General features: G+C 37.5%; 1 protein-coding gene across 2 annotated transcripts in view; it reads left to right on the top strand.

Annotated features, from left to right (window-relative positions):
• The window catches only part of exoc6 (exocyst complex component 6), a 64,669-nt gene that overhangs the window by 41,837 nt on the left and 3,412 nt on the right, over window positions 1–19,420 (top strand). For both annotated transcript variants that reach the window (XM_006630384.3, XM_015346959.2), the window contains 2 exons: window positions 2,528–2,669; window positions 8,944–9,017. In XM_006630384.3, the coding sequence (XP_006630447.1) occupies window positions 2,528–2,669; window positions 8,944–9,017 (216 nt within the window). The remainder of the gene's footprint in view (window positions 1–2,527; window positions 2,670–8,943; window positions 9,018–19,420) is intronic.

The following is a 19,420-nucleotide window of genomic DNA, read 5'->3' as shown; positions in this document are numbered from 1 at the left end:
CAATAATCATCTTTTTTTTCTGGGTGATATTAATCCTAAGTTCACAGTCTGGTAAATGAAAGATTAATTGTGCTGTTTCTGGGAAATACCAATTTAATGCTCCTTTAGTAAGAGAATGTGTAACTCTCTACTCAGCACTTTCCGATCCTGAGTTAGAGAGTTAATAACTGCATTTGTAATTTGTTGTTCCCTTTAAAACTGAGATGTTTCTTATTCTTTTTGTTAAATTCATCATTAGGACTGTCAGAAGAACCCTCAGTTCTGTGCAGAGCTAGGGCCTAGAAAAAGCTTAAACTGTGCTCTGCCATTTATTTCTTTTTAAACATCTTGTCATTCACAAATTTGCTTCTGAGAATACTAAACTCTTTATGAAAACTAATAGATAGCAATTTTATTTACTATTTTTTCTTCCATTAAACAATTTGCTGTATAATTTTCATTTTCACTGTGAAATCCATTCTTGCCATTTTAACTAATAGTTAATAGCCATTCAGCATCAGGTGAATGCATAATCTGGTGAATGAGCTCCATTTATAAAATTCCACTGATACAATGTGCATCTTTTTTAGGTTTTCCAAACTGATAAGAGATCTTTTTTATTGTGTCGAACATGTACTAGTGATTACCTCCTAGGGAGACAAAGTTGCTATAAAACATTGTCGTGCCACTTCTTATTTCAAACTACTTTACGCATGATATGCGGATTATCATTACAATAAGCCTGTAGCCTAGTGCATGGTCAAAATAAAAATTCTAATAATTCATTGTGCATTTTTGAGCAGTCACTATTGTGCCAGCAGACCTTGTATTTCCAAAAGCGACCTTGTATTGCACTCGTCATCGTGTTCTCCGCCTCAATCATCAAATCAGTGTTGACTACTCTACTTTACCTGCATGTCAGAGCTGGTCCTGCTGCACATAAGAGAGCAAAACAGAAATGCTGCTGTTTAGAAAGCAATAGATGTATCTGCATTTAAATATAATGAAGGTTAGAATTTTCCTTGACAACCTATTAATCTGCTTACCCTGTTATTGCATTACAGTTGCAGAATAAATAGGACACAGAGCTGATTTAATGAAGCAGTGAATTAAACCAAAGTGCAATACGTGTTCCATTAAATTAAAATGACATTTCCATTAAGTATCTCCGACCTATTACACTGTAATTAAATGAACTGTGGCCCATTCATTTCTTTCATACTTCCTTTCATATTGATATTGTCCTGCTTGGGGAGTAGAACTGCATGTCTCCCAATGTAATTACCATTGAGACTGGGGGACTTTCAAGCATGCTGGTTTTTGCATTGTTTCATGCATTCCTTTTCAGCAGTTCATCTATTTCTGTCAATTTTGGTTCTGCTACCACTTTTCTTTCTGAGCCCTGCAGCTAAGATATTGGCATCTCCACTGGACATTGGGGTTCTGTGTGGTTCCCAGGGCACTGTCTCTTCAAAAGAAACAAAAAAAGATTCAATGCACCAAATTTAGTTACAGTGTCCCAGGATGGGATCTGAGAAGGAGGCTTGACATGATGTGTTTTTATTTAGACTACAATGAATATGCATGTCAGTGTTTCTCAACTTGCATTCGTAAGACTCTGTTTTTCTTTTTGAGGCATCAACTAAACTAGTGCAAGATTTTTTAAACATTCCAACATATTGCTGTATGTAAAAACTATTCTTCATGCATTTTTTATATATAGAATTAGTTTATATGGGAACCATTTGTGTGTATCAGTTCAGAGATGTTTGTGCAACATGAAGTTGCACTGGGTTTCCAGTTTCACTGTGCAGGGAGTGAGAAGTATACTTTTGTCATCCTTCTACACGATTCCCTGTTTTTCCATTTTCCTTTCCCACTTGCCTTCAACAGACCTAAATGATTTCCTGAACATTTCAGTTCACCATTATCATGATGCTGAAGTTTTATTTTAGACCGGTTACAGGGTTGGTTGTAAAATGCGCTGATAGCAACCAAGAAATTACCAGGGTTGTTAGACTGAGGAATCCCATTCCTTCTGTTCTTAAAAGAAGAAAGTGACCTACAATTCCTATTATCATCGTAATAGGAGTTTCTATGACTTAATTAGCTGAAATTCTGTTTATCAAAAGCTAAAAAAAAAAACATTGGGGTTTTGAAAAATAATTGTAATGACTTGGGGTTAACTGACAGTTCACCAAATTACATGTCGTTTATTGTTCTGTTATATGAACTGCATAAACGTATGTACAGAAAAAGGTAGTGCATGCAGCTGTATTGTTTGCTTGTCTTTTTTTTGCAGTCGCACAACCCTGTTCATTTCAAGCGAGTATGTTCAGAGCTGTCAGCTTTGTGTCGATCTGCTTGTGTGGTCATGTTGCGTATGTGATTTGGATGCGTGTTAAAAGATTATGTAGGCAATCAGGGGAAACAGGCACCCCTGGCATTGCCTAGCAAGTGAACCTTAATCTTTTACCATGTTCTGTTGACCCAGCATATATGCAGTGGTTAAGAGAGGTCTTATGTTTTTTTTCTTTTTTTCCTTCAGGGAAAAGTTGCTCAAACAGCCTGCATGTCAGCCTGCAAGCACCTGTCGACGTCCTTAATGCAAATGCTGCTTGACAGTGAGCTGAAACAAATAAGCATGGGAGCCATCCAGCAGTTCAACCTGGATGTCATGCAGTGTGAATGTAAGTGGGACATGTTAAGCCTAATAGTGTTGAACTGGGGATTTTGCCTTCATTACCTTGACAACACAGCGCTCTTGTCTGTGGCAGATGCTTGGTAGGTTTGTGACGAGAGAGTGGAAGAGCTACAGGCCTGCAATATCACAGTCACTCAGGTCAGCTTCTGTTTGGCATCTGGGTTTGGCTGCTTAAACTAGCAGGATTTACAGGTCATGCTTTGCTGTGAACAAAAGACTGTGATCATTCGAACAGTGAGCTTGAGGTAGCATGGCAAAAGGATGCTAAATAGCATAGTGCAAAGGCTAGTGTAAAAATGGTTCACATCAAGTTTGAATGAAGTAGAAATTGTCTAGTTCTGTTGGATAACGGGGGTTCTGTATATCTTTTTTTTTAAACTGTAACTGCTTAGGATCTGAAAAACTGAAAACTGTGCCAGTGTAGAGCACACTTTATTTTCATGGTGTACCTGACATGTTCCTGATGCAGTATTATTAGTATTGCAGTGATTTAAGGCCCTTTCCCAATAGAACAGTAGAGTACAAGTACAGCCTTTAGATATTTTAATGAGGTCCATAACCTGAAACCTACAGTAGTTTCGTAGCTACAGTGTGTTTCTATACTAAACTTATTTTTATTTTAACCTTTACCCATTTCACTTTTATAAAGGCCTTACTTGAATAAATTAATTAATATGGTCAGAATTTTTTTGCAAACCCTAAACAGCACAATAGAATAACATGCATAAAAAGACACAAAGGGCAATACAATTTTTCACAAACATCCCATGACTGCTGTTACTGATCTGCATGTGCAGAGAACCCTTGACAGCTCTCTACGTGGAGTTCTGCTTATGAATGATTAAGACAAATTGTATGCCTGTAAAGTCATTTGCACAAATAGTTGTAACAGTTTATGCTTGTTGTTATCAAGGTGGCCTTAAAAGTCCTTTACATGTTTTTTTTTTCATAAAAACAGCAAACCTATGACATTGTAAGAAATAAATTCTGAATCTATTTAAATTGAAGTATTGTCTGCAATTAACACTGTGCTTGTAATGTTTCCATGTGTAATTAAAAGCATCTTCAATCAAAAAGCATTCCATTTATAAACACTGCCAATGGCACTCAATTGTTTGAAAAGAAAAAAATAATTTCATTTCACTTTGTCACATTGTGGTTTACCAGCACAGAACGAGTTCAAAGAATGAAAAAAACTGACCTGCTTTTCTTAAGGAATCCTATGATTTATTACAGCAGAGTGTACAATTTCAAATACCAGGTTGGCTATTAGTGGGTTTCCACCAGACGATGTAATTATAGCTTTCAACAATATAAAATAAATTGATGCACATCTAAAGCGCGAAGTACAATCTGATACACTCTTCCAGTTGAAGCTGTGACTTGTTAAGTCCAATATTAAAGTCTAACGGCCTTGAACTCTCATAACCTTTTTCAGTAGCTGGAGTAAAACTGGATCTTGCGAACTCCCAGCTTTGAAGGCTACGTTTTGACCCTCGGTTTTGCTCTTTCAAGCCACTCACTCAGCCCCTACCCCCTCCCTGCAGCTTGTGCTGCCATTCTCCACATGCCAGAGCGCAGGACAACATAAACCACAGTTTTGCCAAGACAAATATCACTTCAACAGAGCACTTTTGTACCACTTGCTGGGTTGCTGTCGCACTTCGCCAAAGGCTACTCTTTGTTTTATGTAGCAAGAGTTTGGTGTTTTTGTTTTGATGGACTTTTCTTCTAGTTATAGAAAGTTATCAGAAGTTTTAACAGCTCAAATCTCTGTGTACCTGAATAATACGTTAGGACATATTTCTGAGGGGATTGGCGACCTACAACATCCTGAGGGGCTCGTCTATAGCCTAAGGTTACCCTTTTTAATTGCTGTAATGTGAGACACAAAAGACCAGCACCTCTTTCTACATATTTATTCAATCAGTTAGCTTGTGTGTCCTGGCTTAAATTGCAGCATGCCCTGTAGAAGTCCCGTTATTAAAAGAAGGGAAGGAAACTCTTCGTGCTTCACAACAGTTTTGGCTTCACATTTCCCCTGTACCTCTGTCCATGGAGGGACCCCTGCGCCCTCTTCATTGACAGAGAGGTGCCAGAAACTTGCATGATAAATTAAAACAGCACTCCACTGGAGCTGGCTTTGTGGCTCCATTCACAAGGACTGTCGGAGACACATTCCAGACATCACCCTGTTGGCCGTGATTTATGCCACGATTCATCGCCCTCCTCCAGTCCTTTTCTATGACATTTCAGGATTAATGGTCACAACGGTGACATTTCCATTAGCACTTAGGGTGCGCAAATAACTCACAAATGGCAGGTAGCTTCCTACTGTAAATGATAAATTGGTGAGGGGTTTTACCAGTGCTGGAAGGGCTTAGGAGTCCTATGTGTGAAGCCTGATATACAAAAGGGTTGCACTTTCACAGGGAAGAGGTCCCACCCCTCTCTGTATCAAACATGATGGAAGCACAACTGCTGGACTTTCCGAATAAATGCTTTTCAGTATTAGTGTGTAGGGCCTACTCTTGTCAATACTGATTCCCTTTCAGTGCAGTATACTGTATTTCCAGTTTTAATGTGCTCCTGTCACTAAAAACAGAAACCAGAACCAAAAGATGAGGGTATTTCAAGGGTTATGCACATTGTCCCTATATTGTCTCACAGAGAATTGAAAGCCTTCTAAGACAGTTTAGTTATTAATGGGGTGTGTCACCTTCAAACTTATTTCTACATGCAGGGGAATTATGAGTCTTTCTTGACTTAAAGAAGTGTGCTTTGAACTCCAATTGTGGGGTTACAGTGTTTGGAGAAGAAAAACTATCAAGTTGACCAGGTGTTCTTTGGGTTTCTTAGGGTTCTTTGACAGCTTGTTGTTCTGCTGTGCTAAAGTGAAAATACTTCTGTTCCTTAACTCAGTATTATTTAATTTTGAGCCATCTGCCTGCTTGAGTAATAACATTTTAAAACAATATTTGAGGGTGCTTGCTTTCATTGCAGATATGATTTCTTTTTACGTTCTTTTTACATTTTGACTTACAGAATCAGAAATCATTGCTCTGCCCAGAGCTTATGGATCAAGGCTGTCACTGGGCCACAACTATTAACTATAACTATTAACTTTTAATATAAATATGTTTCTTTAGTAGAATTATAGATATGTCATGATTATAAAATACGATTTTTAAAAACATTATTTTATATCTACACCTTCAAAGAAGTCTAAGACACACATTTCTAACCATCTGTTTATCCTGTTGTTCAGTCTGTCAGCTCTCAATACAAAGGAACAAAATTAAGAAAAAATACAGAAGCCGTTTCTTTAAAAATATATGTTGAAACAGAGTTATAATTAAACAATCAGAACACAATCCCCCCCCCCCACCACCATGAGTATTAATTTCTAACACTAAATACACTGTACTTTTATGACACAGATTTTTTGTAGTTCAAAAACATGGCTCTTTCTTGCTGTTTTACTTTAGTTCACATGGTCATTCAGGGACCACAGTTCTGTTGATCTCTGTATTTTAAAAGGAAAGTTTCCAGCAGTCTAAGGGCTGACGTGTTTTCCAGCAGTGGCCTCGCTCATGTCCCACGTCACTGTCCTTTGGTCACCTCCGTCCGGGTCTGATTGGCTGACAAAACAGCGATCCTGAGCCTGACGTGAAAAGGCTCTGTATACTTCAGAAACAAACTTAATGAGCCATGTTTGAGACAACAATTTTGCATGAGTGTCATAATTAAGAGGGGGTGTTAGAAGAGGTAGGGAAGGGTTATTCTTTCCGCCCTGTTTTTTGTCTTTTGTAGGGGGTTTTTCGACTTGATTGCACAGCGTCTGTTGATAGTGTGCCCTTTTTGAACATCTACCTTTCTCCAAACGTCTCATACCTGACTGCCCTGCTAAGCCTTCAGGCAGGGTTTTAATTTTACCGGGTGAAAGAGAGTTCATCATTGAGTTCAGCAAATCTGGTAAAAGGGGAAAAACCTGCTTCTGAACTATTTTAGGTGTCATTTCAGAGCTGGTGTGTAACATACATGGGACGAAGTGAACCATCTGTTATTTCATGTTACACTGGACTATTATTTTGTTGTTACTATATTCCTCTTTCACTCTAAATAGGAAGAAACACAATTGCTTTCAGAAAATAAACAGCTAAAGCACATTTATGTTTTGAAGTGAAAGATAAAACATTTTTTATTTTTCTTTCCATAACCTGTTTTAATTGGATATTTGTGAGTGTAATATGGCTGTATGACTATAATACTATTGAAATTTATTTGAAATACTGTTGAGTGTTTTTAACATGATTAATTCTGCAGGAGCAGAAAAAAACAAGACTGTTTTTAGTATTATTGTCTTTAAACCAGCTCACCTGAGACTGTGTGTTGACTGAAAGCACCTATGGTTAGTTCCTTTAGCCTCGAGGCATGTAATAGGAGAAGCATTGATCATCACAACCATAAGAACACAGAGGCTTCTTGAATCGTTGACATTTCTTAGGATTTTGAGGCCGAACTTGTATCCCAAGATTAGAACAACCAAAAAACCTTCATTCCACTTTTACAGTGTTTATTTAATGACAGCATACTCTTCTTTTAAAAGACGGTGAGCAGTCATTGTATCTTCACTAGATCCGAGTTTAAATAAAATGTATTTGTTATTCTTTGGGTGTTGGGTGTTTATCATTATTAATTCATTTGACTTTTGTAGTTACGGTTATTGCTACATACATCACCAATCTGTTTGAAAATAATATTATGAGAATGTCTCATTCAGCAGCTGGCCAAAATAACTACAACTACTGTATATACACATATACCATTGGTAAAATACAGGACTGAGATCCAGATTAAATGGACATAGGAATTAGTGATCAGAGTTGCTTGTAAACTGTAGAATCTGATGAGGCAGAAAACTGAGCATCTTATTTCCTACTTTGCATATTTTTCGTGTTTTAGCCGGGAAACAGAGTTGGTGAAAGGCAAGTTTAAAGAAACACAGTGATAAAGAATTAAACGTTAATTTTTAGTTGTAAATACAAATGATAATTGAATACCTACCCATTAATGTTTTTGTCTTCTTTTGTATTTAAAAAAATCTAAAGTTGCATAGCTTCACAGTGGGCTATGAACAGTTTCACTTTTTGAATTTCAACATCATACTGAACAATAATACTAATACAAGCCTCTGCCATACAATTTCCCTGCTTCTTATCCTTAATCTTGAGCAGGGGTATAATTTTGGTCCTTTAGCATTAGTTTAAAAACTAAGGGTATCATTAACCATAATTTCAGTTATTTTATTGTGATTCACTTTAGACAGCAGGGATATTGACGTCTTTAAGAAATGTATGATTTGGAAAATATCCTTCAAAACAATTAAGGGAGCTGTGTGAGGTGAAAATCAAGTAAGCTGTAATGGAACAGAATTGATCAGGGATTGAAAGCTTACAATAGGTACAGTGATAAAACATGTTGACAGATTAGGGGAGAAAGCGGCAAAATGTATTTTTCAGTCGGTTTATCTTTATCCAGATAGAGGTAAAGAGGGTTAGTTTGTCTCTTAATTATTTTTCTTCAGGCTTTTCTCATTTTCAGTATTTGGTGATCAGATGATCCCACTTCAAAACTTTCTGAAAAAAAGCAGCAAAATTCCATCATCAGAAACTTGTTAAAAGGCAAGAACAGACATTCCAGGCCAAAAGTGATTGTGGTGATCAGAGCATTCCACCTGTTGTCTGCATGTTAAGCTAACCCCCACCCTACTGTCTGTCTGTAATTGCTGTTTGGCTAGAGGTTGGATTTTTATTGAGCAGATGCTGTAACAAAAGCAGATGTTTAAAAATATGTTGACAGCGATGGAATTGGTGTCCTCTCAAAATACTTTTGTAATCATTCCCCCTGCGGGTAAAAATAGTAGAGAATGCTTAGCCCAGATGAATATAACATATCACGACTTGTAAACTTTATACAGGTTAACCTTGATGAACCCATTGTATTGAAGGATTACTCTAATTAAACACACGATAAAAAAGTCCGAAATGACTTTAATTTTTGTGGTCTTGGGTGTGGGATCAATTTAACTGTAATAATTGTACTTTAATGGGGGTAAATTCCTGCTTCACTGCGCAAGTCAGTGTGGCTCAATGTACACATAATAAACCGTATGTGCAGTGGCATGTTCCAAGGGTTTCTCGGTATTTTGCTTTCGAGCTCAGCCTGAGAGTGGTTTTGTGTGCGTTTTTGTCTTGCAGTGTTCGCTAGCTCCGAGCCGGTGCCGGGATTCCAGGGGGACACCCTGCAGTTAGCGTTCATCGACCTCCGACAAGTAAGTCTTCACTTTCTGCTCTCGATAAGAGATGCTGCAGTGGTCGGAGGAACGCCGAACTTTAAAGCGCCTTTGAGCTGCGTCGATGGGGAGCCCTTGATGGATTGTAGCTCTGTGTGCTTTATCGAACAGCGTTCCTCCACTCGCTGTGTACCTTGTTTATATCTACCACTTTCTGTCCTGAAGTATTTGTGACCTCTCAGTTGCTGCCAGAGCGTTGCTCTTCACAGGTACCTGGGGTTACAGAAGAGAGGTTGTGAAAACCTGTGCCACATACACCCTCCCATTTTTTGTCAGTTAAAACCTCAAATTATAAAGAAATCCTTACAACTTGAATTGCATACTTTTTTTATGAAGAAAGGTCTTGGTCATCTTTGTCTATGCCATTTAATTTAGATTATTTTATAAGATGCTTAAAAACCATATAGTGCTTAAAAATATTTTTAGATAATCACTGTGTGGAAGGATTTGTGAGTTTAGGTTATCTATAATAATTTTGTAAGACATAAATGTCAATTTGTGTATTGTTGTCAGCCCATAGTAAAATTTGACAAAAAAAACTGAGTTCTACTTTAATTTCTTACCTCTGTTATTTTTGGGTGTATACAAACTGTATAGAGGTCCCTGCAGTCATGTCATGAATCCAGACACACATTGTAACTCTAATATATTCCAACTGTTCTATCCCGTTAATATTTCTAAACATCCTTTTTTTATGTTACCTTACAAAACATATGTGTTTCAGGGAGGGTTATTTGGTAGTTGGTGCTACTGCTTCACAGCTCTTGAATCCTGGGTTCAGTTCTGGATGGGAACTCTGTGGAGTTGCATGTTCTCTCCTGAGTGTGTGTGGGTTTTCTCCTTGCTGTGTGGGATGATGGGGACTCTGTATTGTCCTGTGGGTATGTGTGTGAGCATAGTCTGTAGTGGACAAGCATCCTGTCCAGGGTGTGGTCATGCCTTGTGCCCTGTGCTCTTCTTGGTCCTGCAGTGCCCCGGTTTTCTGATAACAGATGGATGGAAGTGCTTCAGGAATGTCTGGCATGTTCTCAACAGTGCATTTAGTCAAAGACCTATCTTTACACGGTGCAGTTGGTTGGAAACGGTGCCAGTTAGTTTTAAAGATTCTCTGATAGTGTTCGTACAAAACATCAATAGAGACTGTTAAAGATACACATTTGCACTTTTTTGTGAAAGTCAGTCATCGGTGATGATATCATCACAACATGCAGTCATGTTGTTAAAAGATAGTCAAGATGCTCATTTTTATCACTCATTTATACGATGCATTGACAGTAATTAATGTGCTTTTTAAAAAAAAAATAATACCCAATGCAAACCTCACAGTTACTACTGTTTGTTTAACTATAGTATGTACATTTTATAAATGGAAGCACCATTAAATTCTCTATTCCCGGATGTTGTTCACATCTGCAGTTTTGTGCTGGTAGCTGTGTCTTTTTCACGTGCATACTGATCACACTCTTTCTTTTCTTATTATGTGGTCTGTAAACTTTCATTTATAACTAGTCAGCAGGTAACATTCTAAACCTGACCAATGGTTCCTTATAAAGTCAATGAGATTGTCCTCTGGGCATATCTGCAATTTAATAATTACATAAAAATGATATCAATGTGATGACAGCCAGGTATTTGAATATAAAGTATATTGTGTGTATTGTAGGCCTGCTCTAAACATTACTTAATATGAGGATGTATTGCACATGAGAGTAAACAAGACATGCGTGAGAATTTGAGACATACTGACAACTCGGAAGTCTGATAATCTGTGTGTGGGACTTCTAAGATGGTTCTTTGTGTCAATAATGATGCATGAGTGAAGTATTTTATTGGAATATTTGAATTATTTGAAGCTGCACATCCTCCCATCAGTGAGAGAACTAGGAGAGTCTAGTTAAATTTTCCAGCACAACGATGAAACGACTCAGCCACATCAACGTGCATTTTTGAAGGGGATAAAATGTGAAGGTGCCTGATTTCCAATCTCGATCCCTTTATTCTCAAGCCAGTTATGATACTGAAGGAATCATTTAAGTGTTTTAAATGAGAGATTTGCTGTGAGAGCCACAGATTGGTTAAAGCACTGCATGTTGAGAAATGTGTTGAAATGGTTCTTAAATCTCCAAAGGAATTCTTTAAAAGTTGCTGGCTGTTATATAAAGACATTTATGCTATAAGAAAAGGTAAGACAAAGCAAGTAGAACATAACATCAAAAAACATTTCTTTGAAATAGTTCTTTGAATCAAGCGATTTGGCACAAATGTGGGATTTTCTCACCACTAGCAGTGGTTGTACAAGTTATCCCCCTTTCTGTGTTTAAATGTCTTAAGAAGGGCTTTTGTTCCATTTTTGAAAACTGAATGATTGTCATTGTTTTCCAGAGGTACCTAAAAAGAAACAGTACCTTCTCAGAAAACGCTCTTAAGGGGGTCATGGAGGTGTTGTGCAGTTTGAATTCGATATGGCTCTGTACATGGGAGCTTATGAAAGATAAGGAAGGAAGCCCAGTGGTCAGGCTCTTCCTGTTCACCCTGGCGGTGCCCCGGGGTCAGGCTCTCTCCGCTCGTGGTGCTCTCTGGAATAGCTGATGACAGGTAGCGGCTGATACAAGGGAAAGCTTGAGCAGTATCAAAGCTAAAAGCCGGGAGACCTGGGATCCGATGAGAGACTGTAGCTAAAAGATGGATCAGTGGGAATGCCCTTTTTTGAAAAGGAGCTGACCCAAGATTGAAAGATCATGATCTTTCTGCCAATCACCTGATCACTAATGGAAGCCAGTTATCTCAACAATGGTTCACTCTTTTTCCTCCCATTCATGTACTGTCATCATGCCTTAGTTTGAAATTGTTTCTTTGTCCCACTCCCTTTATTCCTCAATGGGGATTTTTTACAGCTTCTGTAGTCCTCATTATTTACTGCAAAACTGGATTCTCGCAGGGTGCATTGATTGTCATCTTTTTAAAGAACATTAGTCATTTTAGCGCCAGTAGAAATGTTTTTATTTTGGAGTAAAATGCGTTCGAGTGATTTGGTACTTTCCAGCACATTGATAAAGCCTGCTGTAAACATGTAGGATTCCTAAAGTGTGCTTTACTTTTCTTTCGCAAACTTTCACGCTCTGCAATTCATCCTGGTTCTCGCTTTCAAGCCCTTGTGGGCTGGTGGCGTAAAAAAACACTTTCTCTTCTCTCGGCCCTGTTTTCTTACTCTGGGGTATGGCAATGTTGATTGAAAAGTCTGAGTTGCCTGATGAGGAAGGGCAGAAGGTGATGTTAACTGCTGTCCCGGCAACCTCTTTCCTGATGTAGCAAAGTGGTCATTGTAATGGTTTCGAGTCAATAACAGGTTCAGGTCCCGAAAGCTGAAGATGTCAATAATTTACTGTGAATAATGTATGTGAATAGAAAGATGTGAATGCATTTAGCAGTAGGTCTGCTTGATTTATTTTGTTATAAAGGTATAGAATTTGGGGGCATTTTCCCACTTACTACTTATGGTTTTCCAGATAAGACACAATATTTTAGGTAAATGTGCCCCTGTTTTAATATGAAATTGTTAGTTATTGAAATATCACAGGCAGATAGCGTTGCAGTATTGCTGCATATTTGCCTTGCGCTTTTGACGAGAGCATGTATTTATGGATACAATGTTCATTGATGTTTGCCCAAAGCTATACCTGTACCTACTGTATTAGCAGACAATTTGGTAGGGGAACAGGAAAATGCAGTATTGACATGCAGGCTGTGTTGATCAAAGTCTTGAAGCTGTGTGTGTGAAACGTGTTCACATAGCACAGTGGTGATCATCTGCTAGTCTCCCAGTATTCACAATACCCCTTTAATGCACTAAAATAATCCACTGTGGTTTTCCTTTGCTGAAGGAGGGAGTCCTGTGGGAAACCAGAGCACACCAGGGCACCCTGGGGCAGTGGACCCTGGGCCCACAAGGAAGGCCAGCAAGTTGTTTTGATTCTGGGGGGAGTGACATCACCTCTGGAGTTTTCTGGGTTTTTTTTTTTTCAGTTTTGTAGTGCCAACACGTATCATAAGTAGAAATGTGGTCACCCTCACCCCACCCCCTCGGCCACATCGCTTCACTCGCTTCAGAGGGTGCAGTTTCTCCTTGCCCTTGATGTTACTGGCAGTCCATGTGCCGGAGGCCGTGTGTGATGGTTTTGTACAAGTTTCGGTTGCCAAAGCAAGAGTATCAGTTGGTGCACGTAAGTTCGTAAAATCTTGTTGAAACATTGTTTACTGGATAGGATAATGTTTCATTAAAGAAGTCTGGATACCAAGGTGGCCACAACAATAGCAAACAGTTTTTTTACTTGAACTTAATGAAGCTTTCTGAAACATGTCAAGTAACCGAAACATGTTAAGTCTGTACAGCAGGTCAGGCACTACATTTGGAAGACAGAACACCTGAGAGTAGTAGACCGGACGATTCATTGCTTTCTATGAATACTGAATGCTCGCAACAAGAGGGTTTGCTTTTTGTCAGCATACAGAACACTGCTTATCTGTTAGTAATTAACAAATAAAAATAAAAGTTAGTTTTTAAAGGATGTTCTAAATCCACACCATTGTAAGCTGTAGTATTGTTGTAGCGTGTTAGGTTCAAAAGAAGCAGCTGAAGATTCTATTTAATTTCCAGCTCATATATATTTCAGTAAAAACATTTTTAAAAAATATATTATTCTTTAACAGTTAAGTTTTTTCAGTTTAGAACAGGCTATCAGGTTGTTACCAAAACAGTCATTTATATATTTTGAGAATTTATTTACAATGTTTTAAAGTCGCTCTAGCGAGCCACTAGGTTGTCAATGTAATCTACTTTTTTTATTTTATTGTACCCGTTGTTGGCAAGGTTTATACAGTTAATCAGAATGTTTCTGACTTTTTCGATATTATTTTTAATGTAGAGTTGGAGGACTGAAGTGGAATCAAAGACCATTCAACCCAAGTAATTTTTACAGCAAAGCATGATTTCCTGCCTGTCTGTAAACTCTATTCTTGTTACCATGTTACCAGTTACCATGGTAAAATAGTTATTTAACAACAGTGTAAATGAAAAAAGAGTGAACCTTTAATTACATTTGCTGCTGTTACAAAACACCCACAACGTTAGACCTACAGATCAGGTAGAGCAATTATTATAACATGAATGACTGTCTGAATGACAGGTCAGGCCCTAAAATTAAACAGTTAACATTTTTTCACTTTTTTAATTCATTTAAAGAGGTGTGGAGGCTTTTATCCTTTTGAACTAATTTGCACGCCACCTAAAAAAAAGTAAGCAAAAAAACTACTCCTCGGGGGCAGTTTTGACATATTAAAAGGTTTTTTAAATTTGGAAGGAAGTGATCACCTTTTACACAACGTCTGAATTATCTTATGCAACATGGCTAAAATGTTAAAAAGAAGTGTTTGAAGTGTATTTTAGGTGTGTATGACATTCTAACAGGCATGTTAGTCTGCAGACTTTGGGAAGATAGAACTGGTTTAGTCTAGACAGCAGAAAAAACTTGCTTTACAAATGCACGATTTTGCAAAAGTTAGCGATGATGCAGATATTGCCATTTCTTGATGTCCAGATCAGTAGTTAAAGCTGAGTCAGTTTTTATTTCAAGATGGCATGAAAGCAAGATTTAAATAGTTCATTCCTGTTTGTGACCAGATACAGAAAACCCTTTTCTAATCTTTTTCGCCTACTATGCAGATTAATGTTCATCTTAGTAATGGATGTTTTGGATAAGGCAGACGCTTGTGCAGAAGAGGCTAAGACTCTGGTTCCATCAATTAAATGAAATGATCAGAAGCCGGTAAAACCGGTCTGTGAACTCAGCGATAGAGAGGTGCCAATGGATCTCGTGATAACTGCTCTTAATTTTCTTGATAACTTATCATGCTTCAGTAGTCAAGATTTAGAAGAATGGAATGGCGAGAACCTTTCACATTAAAACAAAAATTAATTAAATGGCTGATTTTTTGGTGCAACATTTTTAAATTCATATTTGAGTTTTATTTTGAGAAGGCATGTGAGTTCTTGCAGTGCCAAAGTAATATTGACACTTTATTTTCAAGTCATCATTGTCATTGATGTGAAACTTAAATTCCATTAAATTCATTCATTTTGGTGACAGTGGATTGCCAGTATTTGATAGGAATTGTCTACAATTCGAGAAGGAAAATTGAATCAAGATCTCTGAATTAACACCATTAACACCATTTCATTTTATTGTCTTTCAGCCAAGGGTTTTTTATAGCTAAGAAAAAATGAAACTACACAATGAATTTGCAGTATCCCATAAATGTGCAGCCTGGATTCGAATTATAGACTACACAGGATTGTTAACCAGCGTTTCAAATGATTGTGTTTTCACATCAAAGTGAAGATGTGTCATCATAAGTTACCTTTAGGCTAAACAGAAGTGTTTTTTTTTTATTCTTACATTGTGCATACCTCATTTTTTCAGGATAGGAGTGACCTATCCTTATCTTTGAGGAAGATAAGTGATTAAACACAGTTTACAGTGCCCATTAACAGAAGTTGTATGTTTTTGTGTAATTATGTTTTCGAAGGTATTTACCTTATTGTGGATTTATGTCTCCTTAAGCAACTCTTTAATCACTTACTTACATGTTTTAAGCTTTTTTTTCCCAATTTGTGTTTAGACATGAGCTGTAGGTTTAACAGAATGTGCAAAAATTAATGTATTATTTTTTGCTTTGTATAATTAGATGTATATTTATATAATACAATACATATACATTTAAGTATATATTTTACATCTGTATTCACATTCAGTTTTTAAAACAAAATGCTAGTTTGCAGCTTGTGGATTTTTTGTGAGGAGAGGGTTCCCTGTTCTCAGGAAATTTCTTGCAAGCTTGTGCTTGCCACATGGGACTGTTGCTTATAGCGTTTCCTTTGGTATTTTGTGTCCTTGGCTGTTAAAATTAATAATGGGATTTGCTAAACATCTAGACAAGGGAATGTTTCTACCATCACGGTAAAAGCCTGTAAACAGTCCCTGAGACAAGCTTTTTCCCACTTCAAAGTCTACGTGTGACAGGAGTGCCAGGGAATTAGAAGGAGATGTATTCTAGTTGACTATAGGGCATGACAAACAGCTTCTGCTATTTTAACTTGAGAACTGGATTTCTGGAAAAGTATTCTGCCCTGTGGGAAAATAAGGTTTAAAAGGGATTAGTCTGAACCCAAATAACATCTAGCTTGTTTCTTGCAAAGCAAATCAATGTTTACCTGGTGCGTATTTTGTGAGAATTCACTCGCGTACTCTTCCAGATTACCATTGTACAGCACCTACAGACGAGCCTGTGCCGCTGATAGAGCTGCTGTCAGATGTACATTCAGGAATGTACACCGTGTATTCCAAATTACAGCTGTTTTTTGTCATTACAGAAGAATGACAATTATTTTTATGAAATAAAGGCAACTTATCTTAGAAAATCAAATCAGATTTTGTTTGAACAGTTAAAATGTTGCAATGTAAGTCTTCAGGCAAAGTCTTATTATTATAAATTATTCTTGCACTAGATGTCTTCAAGTAGCAGTAGTATATTGTAGTAGTTCAGGTGGGGAGCTGTGTCAGCATGCGTAGGCTGCAAAGGAACAAGTAATAGGTTTATTCCATGCTGAAAGAAAAGAAGAAAGAAAACAGCGTTTCAGCCTTGGAGAAAAGAGGCACGTTGTGTTCTCTTTCTTCTTTTTTTCAGCATGGAATAAACCTATTACTTGTTCCTTTGCAGTAGTATATAGGTATTCAATGATTTAACATCAGCTGAGGTCTTTACATACTGTCTTGTGTGTTTGACACTTCAATACCTTTAACTCATCTGATTTTAAAAACAAAAGGTTGCGCAGTTGTTTTGCTTTAAACCATGGGAATTTCCAATTAACAGATTCTAGATTTTGTACACATCCTTCAGTAGTTTTTTTTTCTTTCCATATGCTTGTATTACCTTCCTTCAGAGAGTTCACTTTGTGGCGTTTTATTTGGCTGAGCAGTACTGCAGACAGTTTGGTGTGTGTTGACCCTTATCATTGACAAACGCATACATGTGAATTTTTTTTTAAACTGTTGTGTTGGGGATAACGCCTTACACACACCCACTTTCCCATTTCCTAAATTTCAACTTAACTCAGTTGTTACTTATTTTTTCTTTCTACTTTTTTTTTTCAAATTTGGTACCACAAATACAGAGTATGTGCAAAGCTGTAAAAAAGGAACAGAAAAGATTGAAAGAAAGAGAATGAAATCCTGTCTCTATTAGACAAGTATAAGCATTTGCCCAATTAGGCCCTGACCTGGCCCCCACAGCAGGAGACTTTAACTGTGCACAGAGAGGGGTCCTTTATACCTCACATCAAAGCACAGACAGGATGCAATAGAGCAGAAATTGTCTAAAAAATAAAGAAATTATGAGGTTTCTTACTTCCATTGCACGATGTATAAGTGTATATATATATTTCTTGCATTATCTTGTGTTTCCTTTTTGGTGAACCTTTTTGTACCACATCTCCCCAGGAAGGAGATAAGAGGGGTGAGATCTCTGTAGGAGGAGTAAGCATCACATTGCCTGATAAGAAATCAGGCACTGTGTACTAATATGTCCTTATTGTGTGACAATGTCTTTGATTGTAGATTGCTTTTTCTTTCAGTTTTCACAATATGTGCCTCCCTGCAAAGTTTTATTGTTAATTTAATGTATTATTTATTATTTAAGTTTTAAGAATGGTTTATTTAATGTTCAATTAATGTTTGAGTGATAAATCACTGTTATAAGTTGTAGACCTTGTTTTATTTTTCTTCACATAAAAAGCATAAGAACAAATCTCATCACCCAAGGTGTCAAGGAGGTGAAAATGGCTGTTTTCGAAGGCCTTTGTGCACAACAGAAGAGAATACACTTGGCTCAGCAGCATGATTGCTTTCTTACTTGGAAATGGGCTAATCTCTTTCATGGGTTATCCAGGGGTCAGGCAGCAGGGATTTTTTTCTTTCCCCCTCTTTAGTGGATCAGCTACTATGTGTTTTAATAACAGCCTCCTCTCCTCTGTTAATTATGCCTACGGGCAGTGAGAAAACAACATTTATCTGTTGAAACAGACTAAAGAAGCAAGTGTCCCAACATGTTTATCAGCCACATAGAACCTCAGAGAAAGGTAATTACATATGCAATTAGTTGGAGGAGTGACTGGGAGACTATGGGTTAATTAATTGCTTAAAATGTATTTCTAAAGGCCACGGTTTTGGCCTTGGATGCAGGTCTTTTGAAGGGAATCGGCATGTATGGAAATCTTTCAAGAGGACTGCCCTCAAACTGAAGCAGAGGAAACCCCCCTGTTTAAAAATATTTGTTGTATAGAAATAATTATAGTGTAGGTCTTCCTCCAAAATATATACCACTGATGATTTCTTCATTTTGTCTCCAGTATCATCCTGTCAGCTACAGTACACTTTCTTATCCAATGTTACTTCCATTTGGTTATAGATTTTTTTGTATTTTTAAATACATATATGTTTGGCCCTGCCTGTTTTTAATTAAAAAATCGGACTCATGTAAACGTTCCAAGCAGTGACATCTTGCAGTTTGTTGGTGGTGAGCCCAGCCAGTTTGCTGACAGACAGGCCTGCCTGGAATGGTGAGAAACATGCCCTGTCTTTTTGTGCTGTTGTTTTGTTTTTTCGTCTATTGTCAAATTGTTTTTTTCACATTGCGTAAAAGGCCATCCTGATGCTGGATTCTGAGTATTTCCATCCCCTTGCAGAAAAGCCTCGTGTGTAATATGATTGTGGACAATAGTGAACAATTTATAACAAAGACACGTTTATATGTAATTTTGTGTTACATCTTCACAGACTTTAAGCAGTGATTTCTTAACTGCTTTGATTACACATTTTCAGAACAGTTGGAGTACTGATGAGCAGTTGTTTTAGTATGTGCACAGTGTGCAGCACCTACACTAAACTTCTTAACTCCTTCGACTTTACTCACAGCACACCTGATGTAGTAATTCTGGGTAAATGTCAGCAAACTTCTGGATTCAAAACGGTGATTAAGATTATACACCTCATTCATTGTTGTGTTACTCAGAACTGAGGACAATACCTTTCTCTTAATTTTGGCAGCCAAGACCTGAGTCAATCCTCATGTTCGAAACCCCGGAATGATTTCCAATCATGTAGTTCCAGGATTCACAACACAATTTTTATTATACAATCTATGGCAATTGCAATCACAAATCAATTTTGTTATAGGACATAAACACTGTACAAACTGTACAGTCTAGTGTTCATTTTTATAGTTGATGCCAAATCCATGCGGTGTTTGAAAACTTTCTTCTGCCTGTCTAT

The sequence above is a fragment of the Lepisosteus oculatus genome, chromosome 4 (genome assembly GCF_040954835.1).
Source record: "Lepisosteus oculatus isolate fLepOcu1 chromosome 4, fLepOcu1.hap2, whole genome shotgun sequence".
NCBI lineage: Eukaryota > Metazoa > Chordata > Actinopteri > Semionotiformes > Lepisosteidae > Lepisosteus > Lepisosteus oculatus.
The sequence above is the reverse complement of the archived record's forward strand: the minus strand, read 5'-3'. Positions and strand labels throughout refer to the sequence as shown.